The following is an 18,553-nucleotide window of genomic DNA, read 5'->3' on the forward strand; positions in this document are numbered from 1 at the left end:
CTGCCATCCCACACCCACCCACCCACCCACCCACAAAGTGGCAAGAATCAGGTATCATTCCCCTACCCTTTGTTTCCATCTTACCCCACACATCTTTCTATCCCAGAGGTTCCCAATTTGCCCGTTTGCTTGATTAGTCCCAATCTCAGATATCAGACTAGATTAACCTCCATCCTATAACCTGATCCATTCTTTTTAGCAAGTCAATTGCATTCTCTCTCCACCCAAATTCCCAATTTGTTTCCTTCTCTTCCACCCTCCAGTTATGAATCTGGTCCCTGCCCTACTTTTTCCCCCCCCACCACAACCCCTCTTCCTACCCCACCCTTACCTTCTCTCCCCAGATCTGACTCTTGTTCCTTCTTCGTCCAAGTCATGCAACTCCAAAATGCTCCAAATACTCCAAAATGCCCAAGCAACCAGAGGCAAGGGAAAAAACAAACAAGGAACCCTGCCTCAAAAGCACCACCACACAGCCCTAGCCCAGCATACTGCCACCAAGGCTGCACTGCTGTGACAGATTTGCTCCACAATGAGCATGCCTGATTTTGGGGGAAAAAGGTTCATATCTCTTTGGAATTTAACTACTGATTTCTAGAGTCACTGCTGAAGAATCTTGTCCCTCAATCTGCTGGTAATATTCCTACTAATGCAGCCCAGTATGCTGTTAGTCCTCTTCAAAACAAGGGTACACTGTCGGCTCATACTCCACTATTTGGACTCACTCTCCTAGTGAACAGCAATATTTTGTGAGGAGCACCTATTTTGTCATTTGGAGTAGAAGCATACTCGTCATATGCAGCATTGTACTGAACAAGAATATCAACTGGCATATAAAAATGCTTCCTCAATTCCGAGCCAAGCAATAAAGACTCACACTAATCTTCAAAGCCCTGGTTAGAAGCCACACTGATTTTTATAATGCTGAACAGACTTTGTTTCCTGTATTTGAAAACAGACTGGTGTCAGACACTACATACAGTTGTACCCATGCCGACTGCAAGAGATAGGCGAATTTTTTTTGGTGGTGGTGACATTATGTAAACAGATGTACAAGTTCCTCTGAAAAAACCATGATTGAGGCATGGTGATTCAGTGAGCCATAATATACTTCCAGGAAAAACAGAACCGATACCAACTAAAAATTGGAGAAGATGGTTTCACAAAGTGAGCAGCAATTATAGTCTTCTAATCATTTTGACGGTTTGAAGTTAGATGTTGTAATTATGAGTTTTACCTCCCCTCCCTCAAACTAGATGCAAATCTTCCTGGCCAGCAGAATCCACTGATTCCACATGATCCACATGTCCTCCTGCTCCTATATAAAAAAAAAAACAGATCCAATAATCTCTCAAATTCCTTCTTGCTACATCAAGGGTGTCATTTTGCCACTACCAACATTTTCTTTATTCTCTCTACTTAGAGAACTCTTTTAGCTTGCTCATTTGGGTTTTTAAAATGGATAGACTTCATTAAGATTTATTCCACCTCTCCCCCACCAAAAAAAAAACCAAACCCAACAACAACCACTTGAAACTAGATCCAAGGTTTAAAAGGCAAGGTGCTTTTAAACCATGCAACATTTTTTGTGCAGATAACAGCCACATCTCTGATCTTGATTCCATCTGCCATTTTTTTTCCAGGTGTCACAACCCAAAGGGTGTGATTTTTGTTTTTGTGTGCTTCGGCACTGCTAAATTGTTCCCGCTTAATTATAGCTTCCTTGCACGGTGGAGTTTTCTGCTGCAAAAGAGAACGCCGGTGCAAGGGAGAATTTCCCGCCAATTTGAAGCTTTCTTTGCAGGGTGCATTTCTTTGTTGCAGCACAGAAATGCTCGTTGCAAAGAGTTCCCGCCATTTGTATGCTAATTCGAGTCCCATTATTGGCCAGTTCTAAATTATTCACACGTGGCGGCTAGTGATTGGCTTGCTAGCCGTTTAAAAGGCTTGAGTGGTTTCCGCCCAAGTTGGAGGACTCCACGAACACCGGGAGGAGGAGACTTCACGCTGTGTGAAGATCTCTATGCGCTGCGGATCCTTACGGACCCAGTGCATTTCAAGCAGGCACCAGAGGTCTGATCAACCTCTAGCCTCTCCCCGTCGATCGCAGTCCAGACGTATCCCTTCCCACGCGCAAAAGAACCGGACCCACGGAGCCTAGCAACCTTCGTGTGAGTCCTTGCCGGACGACTTCAGAGCTCTTCTACCCGGGTTCGAGTCCTGCAGGTTTATCTTCCCATCGCCGAAAACCCTTTGCGACGTACCCTCGTGTTTTACATCTTCCCGTCGCCAAAAACCCTTGTGACGTACCCTCGTGCCCTGCAGGTTCGAGTTTTCTTTTCTTTTCTGTCTGTAACTGCAACCCAAGCAAGTTTTCCAGCCTACACCACTGCCATCTCGGTGTAAGTAAACAATCTTTTAAACTACCGCTAAGCGTTTGTGCCTAATTCCAGCTCGACGGCCTTCCCGGGCAGCTGGCCATAGCCCGCGTGCAGCACGGAAAAGGGCTCGGGTCGCTCCCGGCCCGCACACCAGGCACACACAAAAATGAAGATTCTCACCAAAAATATTCTATATAGAACACCTAGAAGAGCCTTCCAAGACACAAAGGACACAAAGGCTCACTTTCTTATTCTTTTGGACACTGCCAACACATTGGCTACTGTCTGTACAGCTTAAGAAAAAGCAAAAACAGATCCCAGCTGGCTGCCTGGTACAGACTATGCAAAGTACCTGCAGTAACAATTAAACCCACAGACATCTCTCCTCTTTTCTGATCTGTTGCTTGCAGGTCAAAAAGTAAACTTAGTACCAAGCCATCATACAGGTTATAACACCAAGATCTCATTTCTATCTTGTAGCTCAGCTGTACCAATTCAAACCTTTAATTACTGAATCCAAGGTACCATATACAGAAATTGAGACAATGGCATGTTATTTCCCCAACCAAGAGAGAAGGAATAAGGAGTAGTAAGTACCCAGGCATTGTTAAGCCTTAAAAAGATGGAGTAAATCTTCATCCTTTCTGCTCTCCATGGACACCAAACTGCAAGTTAGCAGGTTAGACTGACTCCAGAAGCTGACTTTTGAGCAAGACAGGTATGGATTTCAGGCCTGTGATATTCCTACTCTCCTTTTTGAAAGCTCTCCTCTTCCAGAAGCCTGGGCTAGGATCACTGTGGACCAATGGATCAGAAAGATCGCAACAATGGGTAACCAGTTGCAGAGCATTCCAATACCATCTTACTCATGCATCTGTTCTCTCTCCAGGGACTCCTTTCACAAGTTACTACTCAAGAAAGGAGGTGGATTATCCTAGATCTCAAAGCACTAAAAAGACATCTTATTTCATCCCAAAGAGAAGGTGGATGTTGGCACCCCATTCTGGTCCTCTGACAATATAACAAGCTCGCTTGTTATAATTAAAGTTCAGGATCATGGCTCTGCTCTCTTTAAATTTGTGTTAGATACCTAAACTAGTCTATAAACTCAAGACCTGCAAGTCATTTATTGTCATATCAGTTACATAGGTGGCCCCAATATATACCGTCAACCAAAGGATCTGGTCTAATGTATGAGGTGCATGTGCACAAAAAAGCAGAATCCTTATAGAAAGCGATCTTGAACCACAGTTACTGTCAGGTCAGTCACTGGTTTTAAATCAGATCAGTGAATGCTGGAACACTTAAGGAAGTGGAGCTGGTTAATAACTGCACACTTAAAAAAAGGATCATCTTAGAACTTTGTAGGTCAAGAAATCTTTGAGCACCCCTTTGGGTTCAATCAAAAAGCCACAACTTAAGCAGACCATTTTAAGTCAAATTAGGAAAAAGTTAACTGATTCAAGTGGAATAGCATTAGATCCCCAACAATTTAGGATAAGCATGTTACTAATTTGAGAAAGGCAAGAATTCAGCTTCCATTTCTGATCACTTCCACCAAAATGACTGATACACAACACAGTTGCCTCCACAGAAACCTATTGCACAAAATTAATGACCCAGCCTGTTCTCCCATTAAAGGTTTTTTTCCAGCCTTTTACTCAGTACTTAAATTTTTTATGGCACTTTGTTTCACATTATGCTCAACAGTGCATGCAACACATCACATTTTGAAACAAAATAGCCAATGGCTGTTGGCAGACTTCAATCCCCTTTCCCCAGTGCTACTGGAATAAATTAAGACTTATTTGCACTCCGGTGGCAGCAGAAAACTCACTTCACTGGCAAAATAAAAGTTAACCCCTGTCATTTATATCAAGTAAAATATCATTACTGTTGATATGGGTCCTGCTTATTTATGTTTAGATAAAGTAACCAGATGCTTATTTATGCTTTAAAAAGTAACCAGCTGATGCCAATTTAACCTAGATTGAATAACAACAGCAAAGCTCACTCCAGAAGCAAGAGTACTGCTGAAGAGGCAACGAAAAGTTTAAGGCGACTCTACAACCACCCCTGGTGGCTGCTTGAGATGGCCATCAATGGAATCCTCATCCTCCATCATCCAGAGGCGGAGGTTGGGACCTCAGGCTCACAAGCACATTTACTGGAGGACTACAGAAAAAGGAATTCACTTAAAAGAAAAAAAAAAAAATCCAACCTCACTCCTCCTTCAAAATAATCTGTTTTGGTGAGTCTTGCCAGTAACAAAAGCTGCTGAAGTTCTGCTTTATCAGAACAGTTCTGGAACAATTTCCTCCCTTTTTTTTTTTTTTATTAAAGCAATGACTACAATCCTTGAAAGTGACACCCAAGTTACGAACCTGATAAGCTCACAGCTGTTGGACTGAATAGTTCCATGTGAAACAACTGACATGTTTCCATCTAGTGTTGATGACATGAGGATGACTGTTCATAATGACAATCTACAGCTACTTCCAAACATTAAAAAAAAAAACCCTCAGGAAGGGAAGAGGAAAGGGAAACTGCTGAGCTGGACTGCCCTTGACCCCACACACAAAGGGAAAAACTCAGCTGTCGCTTATGTTTTGGTCATCTAAGAAGCAACGGAAGGCATATTTGAAATGAGACACCCCTTCAGCTGTAGTCTAGTGTAGTCCATGGATTTTTCCCTTCCTGGAAAGAGATTTGAGAAGCGAAAATAAGAAAGGATAAGAAACAGATTCTTAAAGACACCTGCAGACATTACTGGCCATTACAGTGGGGGGCAACCGTTTCAGTAGGCGTTAGCCCCATACTCTCCTAAAGTAACACTCTGATCCCCTTGCCCCTGCCCAGTCTACTGCTCTGCTGGCTGTCCCATTTGTGGCATGTGTCACACAGGTTGGCCATCGCTGGTCTAAAGGACTGCTTTACCAGCTGAAGTTTGGAACTAGACAAATCTTAGTGTTCTTGCTCATAGGTTTTAAACTTTTTAAAGTTTTTAAATGTAGTCACTACTCTTGTGAATGGTATACCTGAAGAATTCCCCTTCTTCCACAAAGTGTGCAGGACTCGTAGAGAAACCATTCACTGCTCTAACAGATGTTTTTGCACAGACCACATGGAGACAGCAGCCAACCAGATTTTGGCAAGACAGCACTATAATTACAAACTGCCCTCATAGCTTTTCCCATGCTCCTGACAGATGGCAAGAAACACTGTCAAGACCAGATGAAGAGCAGAAGAGGCACCTCCATAAAGAAAAAAAGGAATTCAACAAGATTAAAAAGGGATGGGTAACAGAAGTCTGGCTGATGGAAAGATACAGAAATAACATCAAGATGAAAGGCATTTCAGAAGTCTAGTACTGTAATAATTGCATCTTCTCCTACAAAAAGGCCACAACTGCTTTTTGATACAGCTAAAAGACATTAGGTAAAGATACCAGACAATTTAGCATCTTTACAAAAAGAAGTACAACAGAAGCTTACCAGCAGCACAATTAATAGCTGTTCTAGTGTGCACAGTTCATTTTCCTAGCATAAGCACAAGGTAGCTCAGAATAAAAGCAACACTGGATTTAAAAAGATTCAACAGGAAAATGCCTCAGGTACCAAATTAAACTTAGATTTTGGAAGTATGAGAACAACACAACCCAGGGCAACTCTCTGACTTGCAGATATTCTAGGTAGAAGACTTGACAAGTAATACTTCAGCATTAGTATTGAACTACTGATTCTTGAAGAGCCATGAACCTCTCTTTCATGACACCTATGTCCTCACTGCTGGGGGGGGGGGGGGGGGGCGGCACAGCAAGAGGAGGTGGAACAGGAATGCAGCAGTTTCATTTTGTGCACTGAGTCTCCCCACCTAAGCAAAATGTTAATGAAAATTTCTACATTTGCAGTTAAACTGAAGGAGTTTAATCTCGTGCTACTTATAATCTTTTGCCTGGACACCTTTAAAAAGGTTTCAAAGAACTCAACTCCTGTAGAAAGCTTTCCACAGTTCCCTAATCATGAAGCACAAGTCAGCCCATGGATGTTGTTGCAGGATTGACCTGCTCCTTGCAATTCTAATAAGCTTCTTAATAGATTACTATAACCAGCAAGTCTTACCTCCAGCCAAAGATGAACTATGCAGCTCCACAATATGCTAACATTTTGCCTTTGACAACAGGAGACCAGATGTTCTTATTAATAATGCCTAAAAACTAGAAGGTGCACCAATACTCAGTCTGATACTGGATTGGTACCAATATAAATAAAATTGACTATATTGGAAATTGGCCTAAAGTGGATGATAAATGCTTATGCATGAGCGTAGCCGCAGCACAGCACACAGGCAGCAAGAAGCACAGCCCAGCAGGGTGGAGAGTTGCATGCAGCTAGTAAGTCTGTTGTGATGGAAGTGGGAGGGAAGGGGCACGGACGGGGGGGCAGATGAACACATCAATACTTATACTGGCCTCCCCACCCCGTGCCCTCCCAGGTAAGTGGTGGGAGCAGCAGCAGGAGCTGCTGGATGAACAGCGCGCAGCAGCTGGGGGCACAGGGTCCTATGCCTCCTGCAGCTCCATCCTGCCCTGACTGGGCAGCACTTACCCCAGCCCCACTCCTGCCTTCACTGCGGGCCACACTGATTGACTTCCCCATGCCCCTTCCCTCCCCCTCCCCTTTCACCATAAAAGACTTACCAGCTGGACTCAGCTGTATCAGAAAATCAGATTAGTAGCAGCTGATATGCCTCCTTAAAAACTGGCTATCAGTATTGGCCCCCAAAATATCTATCGGTGCAACCCTACTAAAAACTTGTTGCCGCACCTAGTTCAGAAGATGAGTGCATTTCCATTTCCTCACATTCAGAATTTCAGACATTTAATCTACAACGACCCCAAAAGGATAATTGTGTAAACTGGGAAACTGAGGTTTAGCAAAATGAAATGGCTTAGACAAGACAAGTGGATGTCACTACATCCAAAATTCAAATTAAACTGTTAACTCCCAAGCATCTAGAATAAGTCTTCTACAGTTTACACAAAAGCACATTATACAGTTAATTTCATGGAGAAAATCATAAGCAGAATTTTGTTGTGTGATCCACTAATGTAATTTAAGTTTCACAATCTACTTCAAGTTTAAGATCATGAGGTCTGGGACCAAGGGTTTTCTCCTCCCCTGCTTTACCAACCCTCAGAACTCCTTGCTCAGGTCAGTGGTCCTGAACTCCACTACTGCTCCAATCCCTGCAGTCTATGAATTGCAAAGCTTTGTGCAAGTTGCAGAAAAGAGCTCCGTAGCTTAACAGTACTAATAAGGATGACAGTTTATATAGAATACAACAGCTGATTGTAAGATTTCCCACTATCTGATCTAGGGCCTTTGGAAAAAGCCTCTGATGATTAACCAAACAAAAATTACCATATTTACTCCAATCCAAGACACCCCTGAATTTAAGGTGACCCCCCAATAATTATACTGCATACATGGAAGTTTTTAATTTGTTATAAATTTCAAAGTATAGAATCTAATTACTGGGGGGTCATCTTCAATTCATGCCCCGCACTGCTACAGGGGAGCAGGCAATGGGGAGGTCAAGTAACAGGCCCACTGGGGATGCTACAGTTCCATTATTGACATCAATGGTGTTTGGGTGAATTTTCAGGGAGCAGCCACAGTTTTAAGAGCTTTGATTCATACAATTCTACATTATATACATAAACAAGGTACTTAAGTCAACAGACACTCAGACCCCTTTTTACACTAGCACTCTCCATCGTAGCTTCTAAGGATATGGCTGAAAAAAACCCCAGAAATTTGATGCAAGCAAGGCCTAGAGGCATTTGCGCTCCAAAACCAAACATCTCACCCCAATATTAGCCACTATTCCTTTTCACCAAAAATAAAATAGAAGTAGCACTGTTTGACCTACACATTGAGAACCAAAAACTGCGGGGGGGGGGGGGGGGGGGGGGGGGGGGGGGGGGGGGAAGGAATGGGAACACTACCAAAATACCCAAATCAACCACTTCAGTGTTTGGTTTAAACAATTTCTAGCATAGCATAAGACTTCGGTGAAATCACATAACTCATTAAACTAGTTAATTTAGGAAGCTTCCTCCAAGGACCACTCGAAAACATATACAAGTGCTATGGTGTGTAGAGGGCAATACTACAGAAAAGGGGAAAAAAAAAAAAATGTTGTTTTAGGCTAACATTTCCTATATAACAAAAAGATAGTTTGCTTTCAGTCAGCTTTTTTTTTTTTTTTTTTTTTTTTTTTTAAATATACTGTAGGCCAACTATAGCTTGGCCTGCTTCTCAACTGCTTCCTTCAACTTGAGTTTTATTTGTCATAGTTTCCTTCTCTGTCTAAAGAGATCCGATTCTCTGTGGGCCCTAACCTGCTTTAGTAAAAACAGAACAAGTTGCTTCAGTAAATCCCACTCAGTATTGCAGAGGTTAGTGCCTCATCATAGACAGGTATTATTCCCAGGTGAAACAAGTCTGTTTTAGCCATACACTAAAAGAAGTCACTGTTACCAAGGAAAATGGGCTGCATCTTGATATTAGATTGTAAAAAGTCCACTGAAGGAAAAGCAAAATTAAAAAAAAAGTTGCTCATTAAAAGTATCCTTCAAGACTTGAAACCTTATGTAAAAGAAGCCAATATGAAGAATAAAAGATATTCTAACATTTTGTAATATTTAACTAAATACTAGCAGTAAAAGCTGCTATAAAAGAGATGCAGGTTACATAAACATACACGGTGTTTAAATGTTTAAGATTATTTTTTTAAAGCCTACCTGGTTTACTGCTTTAACTGCAATATTTTTGGATTATATCATTTGTATGTTATTAGCCTTCACCAGGATAGAAACAGTAAGCGTTTCCATAGTGTTCAAAATACATGTGTTGGGGTCATAAGCAGCTTGCCAGCAAGAGTCAATATAACAAAAACAATCACATGGTTACACCAAGACAGGAGATGAGAAAATAGCAGGCTAATATGGACAGGGGCCAGCAGAGAAAGAGCCATGTAACACTGATACAATTCAGTAGACTACTCAACAGCCAAAACTACAGTCTCATCTACAGTCTTGTATTCCAAATAGTATCACCGTGACCATTTTAACTATACCAACACACATAAATACCTATATTCCTATGCTACTATTATGCATGTTTGAGAGGCAGAGAGAAAAAACACATTAACTTAGCTGGGAGTCTAACTTCCCTATTTTTTGTCCACTTTCTCATCATATACTGAATAAGTGAAGCCCACTGTCTTCAGCCACTAGTACGCTGAATTTAAGAAGCTACAAGTTTAACTCAAATTAACAAAAGCAGGAACAAGGCAGGACCTCTTCCCCCTGGATCAGTTGCCTAAGGGGTCCTAACTTTCCCACCCTGGTCAATACTACAGCAGAAAGCTAGATACCCAGTTTGAGAGCTGTCAGAAGTTTTAGTTTGATAAATGCTCACTGGCCTAAGTGAAGTAGTATCCAACAGCTCTAGATCAAACTGCTATCAAATCAGTGTACAGATGTGTGGTGCACATGGAAACGTGCAATCTCAGCATACATCCCTTGGCAGCTCTTCCACCACATTTTAGTTCTACTGATAGGACAGAGTGAAGATGCTTGCACAGCTGTTGCCCAGGTGATAGCCATGGTATGAATCAGTACCCAAGGTCTCAGGCACTTGCAATACCACTTAACAAGCAGTGCAGGGTGCCCTTCCCCCCCCCCCCCCCCCCCACTCCCACCACATCCTGCCACCTTTGTCTATGCATCACTTGGCAATACACAGACATTTTAAACAGACACATGTGCTTCAAACAATAAAAAAAAATATTTCTACAGCTTGTAATTTTGCCACTTTCTGGCTAAGTACACAGACAGCAATGCAAAGGGACACCTCAAGTCTAAAATATTAAGTCAAACCAGACTAAACAATCATAAGTTTAAATAGCTCTGTCCCCTTTCTTAGGGACTGCACACACTGTTTCCTTCTAAAGGAAGCACTGATCACTCTTCTAAGTAGAACACCAAACGGGTGCTAAGACAGGACAGTCAGGATTACAACTAGCTCCTAAATCAGCAGTGCAAGTACAGAACCAAAAAGGTTAAATCCTATTCACTCAGATAGCTTCAAGAGAAGGTCAGTCCTGCCTGATAAAGGATTCCTGACGCTCAACTGCCAGTGCATCAACATGTCAGTTTTAAGCAGCAATATCTAACCTGTCAGAAGAGAAATTGCATACCAAACATATGGACACATGATGTTATACAACATCATTGCTTCATCCAGAAAATGATGTTAGAGCCACGAAGTCATTACACAGAGGTCACTGCTTAGAATTCAGACTCTCAGCCTTAGTCATGGAAAAAAAAAAAACAAAAACAAAAACCCCCCAAAAATACAGGAAAAGCATCTTTTTAGTTTCTGTATACCATGTAACACAAAGTAAAAGAAACTGTCAAAGTATGAATTAGAAAGAGCCATAAGCTTAAATCTTTATAAAAAGTTTACTGCAAGTCTTGCAATGCTTTTTTAAAAACCACTAAGTGCTGGAGTTATGCCATTACATTAGAATTAATTTTATCTTTAAAAAGTATCTAGCACTAAAAGGCTGCTAACAGGTTGAAAAATATAAACCCTAAAGATTCAAAAACAGAGAAGGCACTTAGAACCTAAGCTTTAATCATGTCTTTGGACTACTCTTTATAAGAGTAAGAAACCTGCTTAAAAATGTTTATGTTTTGAAAACTGTCATCTTCAAAACGGTGGGTATACATTGCATAGATCCAACTTACAGCCATAGGTGGTAACTGTTGCTGAAGGTCTTTTTGCAAGCTGTTTAAAAGGAGTGAAAGCAAGGACAAGGATAGCAAGCATCAAACCCCTAGAGATGCTTCTGCCTAAGAGGTACTGAACCCCTACACATGCATCATGTTAATCCCTTGCTGGCTGCCAGTTGAATATGTGGCCCAAAGGCTCCTGCCCCACCACTATTCTCAAGGCTCCAGCTACTGCAGCAGTGGCAACAGCAGGGGAGGTCACCCACACAGTGAGGGCAGCAAGACAGCTACATGCAGCAAAAGGTCCTGGGAAGCCCCACAGGACCCAGGCAGTGTGGCCCCTGGCTCCTCATGTTAGACTCTGCTTTAAAGCATCTTTTTTTGTTTGTTTCATTGTGCAAATTAGCAGCCTGACTATTTTCCATATTTCTGAAGACTATTACTTTGCCTTCACTGTCTCATTTGTCAAGATCCTTAATGGTCTCAATTAAAGCCCACTCAAGGCCAAGGCAGCTGCTGCTATGCTCTTCAGTCAGTCACTCAATGGGTTCTCACATCTACAGGTACTTTAAGTCTTTCAGTACAATAACAAGTTCTGCTATGCCACTTGGATAAGCAATGGAAAAAGATATCCAGGGCAACTGCTTTATGCAATTAGAAGAAGAAAGAATCTTGAAAATAAAAATTCTAATCTGTTGAAACTTAATGCAACTAAGGTCTCAAAATCAGAAGTGGTAGGTTATACAATCCAAGTTATGGATTTGTGGTTACAGACCTTCCCCCCTTCCCCGTTTCAAGCTCAACAAGTTACAAACATCAAAAATAAAATGCTACATTAAAAATGGATCAAGAACGAAGACCAGAAATTTGAGTTCCACACTTTTCATGTTAAGGTACGTTTGCAATATGCACCTGCATTCATAAAAAGTTATTAGTTATGCACATGTAAGCTTGAGGAAGTAATAGTTATAACTTTCTTTTAATGTCATGTAAAGATATCAACATTTTCAATATTTAGTTGTACGCAACTGCAAAACCTTTATTGGCTACCACCATTTCAGAGGGCAATTAAATTAAATTTATTTCTGACATTCATTCATACAGAATAGTATTAGGTAGGTATAGGAACTGCTACATCAAATCAGATTCAATGTCCACCTGGTCTGGGGTTTTGTCCGATAGACAACTCTACCAGATGTGGCAGCAAAAATCCTTCAAACAGATGTAAGATGATCTCAACCCATTCACTAAACAGAAAGTTAAGTCTGAGACTTAACATCCTCCAAAAAATTACTTAATTATTAGAGCTGCACCAACATTGGTGCCATATTGGATCAACACCGATAAAAAGATTAACATTATCGGCTGCTGGCTTTTTTTGTCCGGTTCACCAATAAATATAATACGCCTCCCAGCCTGGGGCCCGAGACACCACTTGCATGCGAGCAGCCACATGCATGCGTGTACAAGCCAAGAAATGCAGCCAGGCAGCATGGAGAGTAGCACCCTGCAGGTAAGTCTGTGGAGGAGAAGGGGCAGATTGAGGCCCCCATTGTGAGGGAGAAAGTGGGGCGGGAGCAGGGCAGTGAATGGGACCCCAGGGAATTAAAAACACATCACATGAGCTTTAGTTCAAGCACTGCCACCACCATTTTTAAGCACTGGGATGCTTTTAACTGGAGCAGAGCTGAGCAGGGCTAGGGCAAAGGCAGGTTGCCCACTGCGAGCTCTTCGCCCTGCTCCCTTGGCCCTGGGATTCACGCACCGGCCACACTGCATCCCCTGCCCATCCAACAGTGGGAGGCACAGCTCGCTGTCACCACCGGATGGGCAGGGGACAGCGCAGCTGAAGCCAGGCTGCAGGGGCAAAGGCAGCAGGGTGAGGAGCTGCAGCAGGCAGCCCTTGCCCCGCTCAGCTGCACTCCAGTTAAAAGCATCCCAGCACTTAAAAATGGTGGCAGCAGTGCTTTAGCTAAAGTTCATTTAATGAGCTTTAATTCAAGCACCCCCACTGCAATTTTTAAGTGCTGGGACACTGATCCCCTGGATGAGCTGCCCACAGCTCTGTCCACTCCCCACCCTGGGGTCCCATTCACTGCCCAGCCCCAGCCCCACTCCCTCCCTCACCATGGGGGCCTCTATATGTCTCCCCCCACCTCTTCCCCTCCAACAACTTACCTGCAGGGCACTGCTCTCCATGCTGCCTGGCTGTGCTCCTGTAAATCATTATCAGATCAGTATCTGCTGATATGCCTAGTGAGTAATCGGCTACCAGTATCAGCCAAGAAAATCTTTATCAGTGCACCCCTATTAATTATAACTGGATAGTCTTGATATCTGCAGAACAGTTCACCTGTTTTAGAGGTGAAACATTCTTGTTTAAGAAGAATGTTCCTCTAGAAAATTCTGACTATGCTTCCAGATCTTGAACAGCAACAGCCTCCACTTTTCCAACAAGGGGCACGACCAGGAATTAAATCAATATTTCAAAACTTATTCCAGACCCAGATAACCAGAGAAAGCCAAAGAGTAAATAGGCATGTTGTAATTCATCTACACAGACCTGCATTTTAACATATTTTCAAGTCAGGCCTCCCTAAATGTGCAACCTGGACAGGCATCGAAACTGACTGTATGGTTAGCAGATATCAGGACCCTTTCTTGCCTTAAGTCTTGACCATGCAGTTCCTGAAATGCTTGCAATTTCAACCTGCTCAGAAAGCAAGATATTAATAATTATTTGAATTCCTGTCAGCCAGTAGTGAAGCACAATGAGGATGAAGAGATGTTTATGTTCACAAACTGTTTTCTGTTCTTATGTCTACAGACTTCATTTTCCAAGTTAAAGCTACATTAATAAAATTAAGTTAGACAGCTAACATGACAGGATGATCAGCAATTACCCAAGGGCAACACCAATATACCCAGAGATCCCTTCATATCCTGTTTGAAGATTAAGGGTATTTTTTGTACTCAGTAAGAAGTTTCCTGCACATGTTCCATCAAAACCAAAGTGTTCTGCAAGTAGAGCTTTGGTATATGAAAGTATTTTGCACCTCACTACTTCCTGCTGTAAAAGTCTAAGAACCGGATGCTTTCTCATTTTTTCTGAGCTCAGCTGCATGCAAGAGAATCTCACACTTAACTGTGAACACTAATGCTATTAAGTTTGTACCTACTCATTTTTATATCACAGCTAACAAAGCAAAGGCACCTACTGCTAAGGAAGAGTGGCTAGATGGATTCAATGGCAAACCCAAGTGCAGTGTAACCTATAACTAGAACTTGGTTTTTACATCATAGGACAGAACAAAGAAAAATTTAAAAGTTATAAACAAAACTAGCACACAAAATAAATAAATAAATTATTGCTGAACTAGTCCATTTTCATCTTCCTTTCACAGGAGCCACTATTGCATGATACTGTTTTACCAGCCTTGCTTTTGGAGTACTCATTCACACTGCTCTAGGGACAGGACTGATTATTCCCTATTGGAGATTCACACTAACCAGACTAATACTGCACTGATGCCACAATATCTACTTTTGCCATTCTGGTATATCAGCAATACAGTATATTCATGCAACTATTATTTAGAGCAGCAGTACCAAAGAATAAAGGGAAATGAATGGCACGGTATCTGCCCATATATGAGCAAATGCCTCTTAATAACTTCATACAACTGACCATTGTCTCTGCAACCAGTCCTCCTTTCTCCATTAAAAGGAAAGGCCCTTTCCAGTTAAATCTTCAAATTCTTCATACAGGTCAGGCTCTCTCTCCAGGAAGACTTTATTTTTCTGTAATAACCATCTCACACATTCAGAAAGTGAACAGAACTGGTGACAGAAACCACAGCAATCTTTCACCTAAATGCATCTTATGCGCTCCATGGCTTTTGGAAGACAAGACATTTAGCTGCTTTGGTAGATGTTATCCTTCCTGTCTACTGAGTTTCCAGAAGACAGTTAAAGATAGCCATGTCATCCAATTAAAAATGGTCATGGTTAACCCACTGACCCATTCTAGACTTTCCTGCAAAAGGCACCAAATCCTGGAACAAGGCCTATGACAGCCCTGCTGCAATATTGTTTATAGTGTTCAAGTCATGAACTACTGACAAACTGGACAAGATTAGCATCATATACTTTCCTGAGAAAAGGCATTTCAAGCTTCTCTGATATTAAAGATATACCCAAGACAGTTGATTGTGACAATATCTATAGAGCTTTAGGTACATGTCTCAAGAAGGTACATCACTTTTTGCCTCACAGCTCACCCCCTCTGCCCACATTTCTAAATTGAAAAAGACTGTCAACATTTATATGAACCGGGCTAAATGGTTATTTCATGCCAACACCCTTGACTAGTTTTCTGACTATGGCTTATATACATAGATACATAGGTAAGGTCCAATCATGTGCAGAGATGATTTATGGTAGAACTGATTACAAGAATCCTGAGCTGAAAGGACAGTTAGTCATGCTCTATAGCTCTCCAGTGCCTACAGTGCCCTTTAGCCCAATTTACACACCAGTGGTACTGTTAGAGCTCTAAAGGAAATAATATTATTAATATATATTTTATAATGTATAAGTGAAAGATTTAAACAAAGCTTTTTCTGTAAATGAAGTTAAGATATAGTTATTTTAATTCCTTCCCCTCCCCACTTGTATCAACTATAAAGCCAATTAATATTATATATATATATATATATTTTTTTTTTTTTTTTTTTTAAATAAATCGCATATCATAGTATGAAAACAAACTAAACTATAAGTACTTGTCATAACAGAGGGCAACTATAGAGGAATCCTAGCTCGTTTTATGCTCACAGGAGAAACTAATACAACTAAGGCCAACAGAGAACCTGCTAAGTCACCATACTGCAACACTGGTTGCCCAGTATCATATTTATTATACATCAGCTCATCCCCAAAAAGTCATACAGTAGTATTTTAGTGATGGAAACCCAGTACAAGAACATTTCAATGCAAGTGACAGATCAGTGATGCACATTCCTACAATTAGTACCAAAACAAGTATGTAGCTAGTGGAACATTGACTACCAAATCCCACTCTAATAAAAACCAAAAGCAGCAAGGGGCCAACATATAAAAGTCATAAAATGAAAAAGGTATATATATTTTTACAATGAAGAGCTTATTTCTAATGGCTATAGGGCAAGTCTCCATTCATGTTCTAAGGCTTGCATTTTTTCCACAGTGAGCAAACTTAGAGATAGAGTAATATAATCTACATTACATTCCTGAAATTCAGCTGGGTGACAGCATTTAGCTCAATGTATTTCTCTCTCAGAAAGTTTTCCTTTATGTACAAAGGAAATTTCCAAGACAGAAATACACTAAGCTGAATGTTGAATGCTACAATACTTCAAAACACAGAATTTAGTGATAGTAGTAATCTCTATTTCTACATTACTATATAGTAATTCACACATGCAGAGCAAGTGATTATTACTATATAATATAGTAATAAAAGATTACCACCACCATTATTAAATGCTGTGTCTTGAAGTACTGTAGCCAAATTCTGGAGTCCAATGCTATGGCCCTAAAGTAATTCTATAAAGAAATTTATTTCAGATACCTGGTATTTCTGCAGGCTACTTTGTTCCTTAAAGTATTCAAAACAGCACCCTGTCATAACTTCTGCTGAAGTCAGAAGCCACTACTTCAAAGCTAACAACAGTAACAAATGGGGAAACATAAATCCAAGAGGATGAGATCAGAGAGTTTCTACCATTGAGAAGAATTTCAAATCAAAGTTAATTTGGAGGGATGACTAAAATTCACTCTCAGTACAGCATGCACTGAAGGTCTAAGTAAAATCTAATTGGGCAACATCACTAAATGCAACCTGGAACAATGACAAGGGCATCGTTGGTATAATAAGTTAGCACTGGAAATTGGTGGTGGGAGCGCAAGATTTGTGAAGTTAAGAGAAACCTAGTATGTGTTGATGTACTAGCCATTAGCCAGAACACTTACAAGAAACTATTCACAGTACACTTCAGAAAGCAAAAGAGAGCTGAGAAGTCTTGCAGTAGTTTCTGTCTGACAGTAATAGTTGCTCTTCACAGAAAATATAAACAAACAAGTTTTGGCACATGACACACTACAGCTAGTCAATTTGTGAGGAGCAAGCACTGCGCAGCTTGCTACTCAGACACTAGTGGAAGAGATTACTGTCTACTGGGGCTTTTCCTTTTGCCTCTTCTAATTTCTCAAAGGGAGGCACTCTTCACTCTTTGGCACAGAGACTCCCATCTCCGAGTTAGCAAGAATACTAACATGTCAGGTGTTTGTAACTGGTACTCCAAGCTCTTCCCTCCCCATTAACCTTGTTGCACAGCAACCTGCCTCTAATTCAGTTATACATGCTCTAACTTGCCAAGAAGCTCAGGCTGATCCTGACATCGTGGGACTGCAGTTTAGCAAAGCCATAGCCAAGAACTGGAAAGTACAGCAAGTTACCAGTTTAACTGGGCAGTCACCTGAAAATGTTGAATTTTATCTTTTACAGCTCTAAGGATAGGAGGCTTTATACTAGCTGTTTTATCAAGCAAGAGCAGCAGAACCTACTTGGAGCTACAAGTCAATAGTAGTGCACTGCACCAACTAGTTTGACATCCGTTTACCAGTACTTTATTTGAATTTTGCTAGGATCTCTCATAGCAGCTTCTAGCAGATGCTTTCATCACATGTGCATGCTTATGTACACCAGTCATTTTTTTCCAAGTTACATCCCCTCTCCTAAACAGATTCAAACCTAAACTAGATTGCAATCCACGCAAACAGTCATGTTAGGAGCCCCTCTCTAGTCTGGCCATGCCTCCCCAAGACTAGGAGAATTTGTTCAGTCTTCCAAGTTGCCTCCCATTCTCCTAAAGATGTAAAGCCTTAAACAAACAAAAACAAAAGGTGTAGCCACAAACTGAACGCTGTTCCCCTCTCCAAGGCTGGTCTCTCAAGGGAAACGAGTCCTGGGAATAGAGGGGGCAGCCAGACCCAGGGAAGCAGCTTCACCCTCCTTTTGAGGAGTGGCTGGGTAGTGAACGTGGCAGGACAGGCTGCACCTGCATCCCTGACAGCGGCTAGTGGGTGGGCGGGCAAGACACAAGCCCACTGCACTGCCAGCTACGGGTCATGTTTTACCTGCAGCTCACACCATGCGACCTCCACCGTGGTCTCGGTGTCCAACCCTTTGTAGACCGTTTTGAACGAGCCCCTTCCAATCTCGATGTCAAACTTGAGGAAGCGGCCGTCGGGGGAGATACCCACGGCTTTGGTCTCCAGCTCCTCGATGTCCTCCTGCTGCCGGCTGCGGTCCTCCTGCGCCTCG

At 41.7% G+C, this 18,553-nt stretch overlaps 1 protein-coding gene across 1 annotated transcript in view; it reads right to left on the reverse strand.

The window, feature by feature from the left end:
* The window catches only part of WNK1 (WNK lysine deficient protein kinase 1), a 147,848-nt gene that overhangs the window by 125,395 nt on the left and 3,900 nt on the right, over positions 1-18,553 (reverse strand). Inside the window, exon 2 of the mRNA XM_025198808.1 lies at positions 18,367-18,549. Within this exon, the coding sequence (XP_025054593.1) occupies positions 18,367-18,549 (183 nt within the window). The remainder of the gene's footprint in view (positions 1-18,366; positions 18,550-18,553) is intronic.

The sequence above is a fragment of the Alligator sinensis genome, unplaced genomic scaffold, assembly GCF_000455745.1.
Source record: "Alligator sinensis unplaced genomic scaffold, ASM45574v1 scaffold87_1, whole genome shotgun sequence".
Classification (NCBI taxonomy): Eukaryota; Metazoa; Chordata; order Crocodylia; family Alligatoridae; genus Alligator; species Alligator sinensis.